This window comes from Vicia villosa, linkage group LG3 (assembly GCF_029867415.1).
Source record: "Vicia villosa cultivar HV-30 ecotype Madison, WI linkage group LG3, Vvil1.0, whole genome shotgun sequence".
NCBI classification, from domain to species: Eukaryota; Viridiplantae; Streptophyta; class Magnoliopsida; order Fabales; family Fabaceae; genus Vicia; species Vicia villosa.
Genome location: NC_081182.1, coordinates 58,069,861 through 58,076,433, shown reverse-complemented (window position 1 = coordinate 58,076,433; position 6,573 = coordinate 58,069,861). Strand labels below are relative to the sequence as shown.

General features: G+C 39.0%; 1 protein-coding gene across 1 annotated transcript; it reads left to right on the top strand.

Moving 5' to 3' along the window:
• Window positions 1-5,402: 5,402 nt before the first annotated feature.
• Window positions 5,403-6,572, top strand: LOC131658140 (F-box protein At5g07610-like). The gene has a single exon (XM_058927470.1). The coding sequence runs from the start codon at window positions 5,403-5,405 to the stop codon at window positions 6,570-6,572; it is 1,170 nt and encodes a 389-aa protein (XP_058783453.1).
• The last annotated feature ends 1 nt before the right edge of the window (window position 6,573 follows it).

The following is a 6,573-nucleotide window of genomic DNA, read 5'->3' as shown; positions in this document are numbered from 1 at the left end:
TCAACTGCCTTGTCCATAAGACGGGTTAATCCCTCCATTGCAACAACAAAGAGCAAAGGCGACAACGGGTCTCCTTGCCTCAAACCACGCTGAGCCTTAAAGTCAGAAGTGCTGCTCCCGTTTACCAGAACAGCCATCGAGCTTGTAAAGACACACTGCTCCATCCATCTCATCCATCTGTTTCCGAACCCCATTTTCACCATAACATATCTCAAATACTTCCAGCACACGCAATCATACGCTTTCTCGTAGTCAACCTTCAGAATCAAACAACTCTGCCCTTCCCTTTTTGCCAAATCTATGATCTCATTGACGACTAGCACTCCATCGAGAATATTTCTGCCGCTAATAAACGCTGTTTGTTTGCTAGATATCAAACTATCAACCACCACTTTCAGCCGTTTCGCAAGAACCTTCGACAATATTTTTTGCAGACTCCCAACAAGGCAGATAGGCCTGTATTCAGAGAGGGATTGAGGACTACTAACCTTAGGAACCAGCGTTAAGAAGGAAGAGGTACTTCCCTTTGTCAGAACCGGATTGAAGTGAAAATCAGAGAGAGATTTCATCAAGTCTTCCTTAACAGTTTCCCAGAAAAACTTGAAGAACTCCAACGTGTATCCGTCTGGCCCAGGAGTCTTATTCCCATCACAGTCCCACACAGCTTGCTTAACTTCGTCTTCTAAAAACGGTCTCTCCAGCTGGTCCGCCATATTTGCCTCTAGCCTCTTGAAATCTATACCACCCGGTATCGGTCTTTGGTCGCACGGTTCCTTAAACAAGTTCAAGAAGTGACTTTTGATATGTTGCTTCACACCCTCCACGCTTTCCACCAGACCCTCCTCAGTTTGGACAGAGGATAGACTTCGTCTTCTCGCTTTTCTCTTAAGGGAGCTATGGAAGAAACGCGTATTTTGATCTCCTTCTTTTAACCACAGCTGCCCGGATTTAACTCTAAGCATACTCTCCTTTGTTTCCAACAGCCTCCATATGTTGTCTGTAATAACTCTTCTCTCTTCAACTTTCTCTTCCACTTCACCTCCTGCGTTTGAGATAAGGGACTGGTCCAGATCGAATTGGATATCAATGTTTTCGTCAACTTTCAGGTCTATCCAACCGAAGACCTCTCTGTTCCACTCCTCGAGCCTCGCTTTTAGATTCCTTAATTTCTCATTCAAGCAATAATCGCCTCTACCCCTGACTGTCATTAAACCCCACTCCCTTATGACAAAGCTCTCGAACTCACCGTGTTTAAGCCAACTGTTATTGAACCTAAACGGCTTTGGCCCCCAGTCTTTAACTCCCCCTTTCAGCCACACTGGACAATGATCGGACAGATCTCTCTTCCCCACCATCTGGTTAACCAAACGCCAATCATTCACCAGTTTGTCGGATATCAAAAATCTGTCTAGTCTGCTCATCGCTTTCCCGTTGCCACTAAACCAAGTGAATCTGTTTCCCACACAAGGAAGATCAACCAGATTCATCTTTCCCACAAAATTATTAAAATCAGCCATGTCCCTTCTATTTATCTCTGCAGTTTTCCCAATTCTCTCGTCCACATCTGCGACTGTGTTGAAGTCTCCACCTATACACCATTCCTCCCCTATATCCAACTCTTTCCTCCTCTCTAAACATCTCCACGTCTCTCTTCTACTTCTTGCATTACAAGATGCATAGACATTAACGAAATTTGTACTCACCCCCTGAACCGTTGCTTTGACACCCACGAATCCCGGACCCCTGAAACTCAGAACCGGAACAAGGGCTTCAGGCCTCCACAGAATTACCAGTCCTCCAGAAGCACCTTGAGAATCGGTATTCGTCCACCCCACCTCTTTTGCGCCCCACATTTCTTCTGCCATTAGAGCATTAATCTCCTGAAGCTTCGTTTCCTGTATGAAACAGACGTCCACTTTCCCAGATTGGTTTAAATAGCCAATCCTTTTTCTCTTGATGATACTTCCCCCTCCTCGGATATTCAGAGAAACTACAATCATCACAAACTACTCAATTGCGCCTTCGTCTTCTCAAACCCTTGTTTATCTCTAGCCTCCATGTCTTCTATATGATTCTGCATAACTCCTTCTTCACCCACACACACCAGACCCATGTTCACTAAGGAATCCTTCAGAAATTTTCCCACGTTTGATTCTTCATGATACCTGGCATTACATAGAAGAATGTCTGAATCCGTCATCGACTCGCAGCATAACACCGAACCCCCAGAGTAATTTTCTTCGTCATCTGCTTCCTTTGGGTCTTCTAGTCTTCTTGCTAGGAGTTTGGGCCGGAATTTAGGGTTCAGACAAGCAAAGTAAGGTTGACTTACCTCCACCTGTTTCCCCAGATCCTCTAACTCTTTTCTCTTTCTTTGTTTGGGCTTTGCCTTCTTGGACCGTAGGCATTCCTCGTCAAAAGAAAGGAAACCACCTCTTGGGCCCTTGTTTTGTGGCCCATTAAGCAGATCCATTCTGTTTTGACTTCTCACCAAAGTTTGAATCACCTTTTCGTTTTCGTACCTAGTACTGACACCCTTCATTAACGCTGCCACCTTTACCTCCTTTCCTTTCCCTACTCCACCAGAGTCCAAGGATATCCTTTGAGAGGTCACCATCACACCTTTTGCCTTATCGACGGCAGTCTCAGGCTTTTCTTGACTGTTCACTTCCTCGAGACACTCACCGCGTATCTGCTCCTCCGTCTCCAGTCCTTTTGCCGGAAAACCGTTGGTTTCCGCCCCTTCGTTCGTTTCAGGCACATATTCATCGCAGCCCTCGTCTTCTTTATCCTCTATTCCACCTTCAGATCCTTCTACTGAGGATTCATCAGGGATTTCAAACTCTGAAATAGATTTCCTGGAAGTGTGGTCTCCAACACTAAAGGTTTCCTCCACCAGAAGTAACAGAAAAACTTTTCCCTTAATCTGAACCTTTAACTCTTCTTGAATCAACGTAGGACGGTCAGTCCTTGTCTTCAATCTTGCTACGTCCATCCGCAATGCAGATGCTGTTGAAACGTCCTCATGTATGAGATAGCCCACCTGATCAGAGATAAACCCAAAGAACTCTTTATTCCATGCTACACTTGGAACTCCAAACACTTTAAGCCACGTTATTCTTTCTCCATCAATGTCATCTGGTTTCCACTTCCTAACCTCCTTGAACCACACATCCAACCACGCTGATTCTTCTACCACCATAGCCTCTAAGGCACCTTCCTCCACATCCTCCAATATACACATATTAGCTCCTAAGGGTATCACTTTGATGGTGAAATATCCTTCATTATAGAACGGATCTTGCATGGTATATGTCGACCCTGGGGTTCTGACAACACCCACATAACATCTCTCCAGCCTCTGAACTTGATTCCGGTCCACCTTGAAATCCAAACATTTAGTAGACGCTTCACCCTTAGTTACCTCTGCGTATGTTGCTCCTGCATTGAACCTCTCACTGCCTGCCTTCCCATTAAATTTACTTCTGTCACAAAGTATTACGGGGAGACCTCCTTCAGCATCCCCTTGACGCCTACTCACACCCCCCCTTCGAGCTAAAGACCCTCTCCCAAACTTGGGAATGTTTGCAAATATCTTCTTCCCATCAAGGAACAGGTTATCCAACTTCGTTTCCAACATTTTCTCGTCCGCAACATTGAAAAACCTCACGAAGCCATACCTCTTTCCCCTTAATGTTCGCTTATTCGGAATATATACCTCGTCGATGTCTCCTAAATCCTTAAACTCGTGATACAGATCCCTTGCTTCCCAACAATCCGCAAACTCTGTCACGAAGAAAGTTGATGTTTTCCGGTCACCTTCGTCTCCTCTCGCCTCTCCAGTCTTCTTCCAGCTACCCCCGTTCTTCTTCCAGCTTCCAGGCTTCACCCCGTTCTTCCTCCTTCCTCCGACTTCCGTCCACCCGCCTCTAAGATTCTTAACCATTGTCGTTTAGCACTATGATATCTAGATACCTTCACTACAAACCAGAGATCGTCACCGGAACCAAGGCCCCTAACCCTAAGGTTAGGAGTTTAAGCCGAAGATTCTAGTTTGATAACTAGTTCACAGAAGTATCAGAGCTCCCACAAGCATCAATAATTGAATAGACTAAATTTGAAAACTGTGCTTCCCAACATTGTTAGGACTGGTTTTTCTGCTGGATTAAAAATTAAATCAACCAAATTTCTTACCTACTAGACTACCTTCAACAACAACATCCTAACATCGCTCCACTCATAGATGATTACCAAACTTTGAGTTGATAAACATGGACGCGTAGCATCACCACTATATATGTATGTGTGTGCGCTGTGTGAACAAACGCTTCAACACTAAATAAATTGTGTTTTCATATATAAAATTAAGGAGTGGATGATAATTTCAAAAGTAACAAACTTTTAGATTAATTGTATATTATACAGTAGACAAAACAAAATAAAAATATATATAAAAAATATAGATTATAAATAACAAAAATTTAACAAAATTGTAAGCGATTTTATTTGGTTTTATAATTTTAATTATTTGATTTGTCAGATTTTTGTTTTAGATTAATGCATTTGGTTTTGTTTTTGTTTTCATAAAGATGGTTCACATCTCTTCTCCTAACTTAACTAGAAATTATGAATTTGAATCTAGTTTTTATATAGATTCAAAAGTATTAAAAAATTTCAAACAGAATTTTACCATCAATTATACTTTAATAGCTTCTAGATAATATCTAACTGGTAAAAAGATATATTTAATCTATTCCAAATAGAAGTTAATAATGAAAAAAATATTTAATCTATCAGTAAGGTAAGTTGTTAGCCAGTAATTAATGTTATGTTCTACTCTAATAATATTTTATTAACTGTTTTCTATTTACAGATTGTTTACCATATTTCTTTATGATCATTTCAATAAATATTCTCTTTTAACAATAAAATATATAAATTCAAACCTAATTTTATAAAAACAGATACGTGTCACTTTGTCACCTTAATCTTAAATGAATGTTAATATAGAAAAATACATTCACATACAAATCTTAATTGAATGTAAATATAGAAAAAATACATTCACATACAAATTTCATTCCTATTATATGAATTCAAAAGAACCTTACCTATTATATGAATTCAAATATTTGGAAAGTAGTTAATTTTAAAACAAAATTCTTATTTTAACGACCTTACCTATTATATGAATTGATTATTATTTTTCAGCCAAAAGATTTTATGTTGAAAAACAAAAGATTTGTTTTTGCAGTGACAGTATTATTATTATATATATATGAACTCTAACATAACTTTTATTATCACACACATCTTGCATTTATTTGTTACTCTTTTTCTTTAGCTATTTTTTGTAGTCTTCATATATTTTTCATCTTTCAATTTTTTCATTCCTAGAAAATATGGCAGTCTCTCAAGAAGACATTGCTTATGAGATATTTTCTTGGTTACCCGCAAAAATCATTTTTAAATTTAAATTAACTTGCAGTTCATTTTCTAAATTTCCAGAAGAATCTCCTTTCAAAACAAAGCAATCTTGTAATTTGTTAGGGATGAGTGATGCGTGTTTCTTCCTCCAACATGATCAAATAAGTCAGAGATATCAAAAAAGGATTGAGTTGCACCATTTACCTAAAGAGCAACAACTTTCTGGTGTTCCTAACAATGTTTTAACGTTCCTATCAAACTCAGCTTGTATTCTAGCTTCTAGTAATGGTTTGCTTCTTTGTCATACCATTAATGAAGATCCAATTGAATTGTTTATTTGCAATCCAATTACAAAGTCTTGCTTTTTCATTCCTTCTCCTGAGTCATTTAGAAAAATCCATAACTTTTCTACTGTAAATGTCATGTTAGATTGTTCTAACAGCTCTTCTTCTGATGACTATTTCATACTTCTTTTAGAAAACACAGAAGAATGGTCACCAACTAGTTATGCATGCAATATATATCATGGAAAAGAAGGCGTGTGGAAATCAATGGAAAACAACTTTTTAAGTGGTGGTAGGAATATGAAATTTGACATGCCGGTGTTTTACAATGGAGCCGTTCACTTCATCTCACATTGCTCGGATTACTTTATGAGATCGAGTCCTTTTTATAAGCCTTACATAGTGTCTTATAATTTTGAAAAAGGAACTTCAACTATTCTTGAATTGCCGAGGGAAGCTATAAAAGGTTTTCACATCGAGTGTGACATGGGCATATTTAATTGGGGTAAAGTGACAAGTTTCAATAGTTCTATTTGTTTAGTGAAATTAAAAAAGTCTGTTTTTTCCATTTGGATTTTAAAAGATTACAACTCATGTTCATGGAAAAAGATTTTGAAGGTGAGAGCGAATGCATTGGGGTTAGAAGAGAAAGATGCTCATGTTACCGGATTTACTGTCATGAACGGCAATATTTTAATTTTTTCTACTGAACACAAGATTTATAGTTGTGGTTTGGATGAAGAAACATTCATGATTGTTGAAGAAATAGGCTCACACCATTGTAGATCCAATCCTCGTTTTCTTTCTTACTCAAACACTCTCCGTTCATGTGGGACTAATGATGAAACCATGCCTTGCTAGA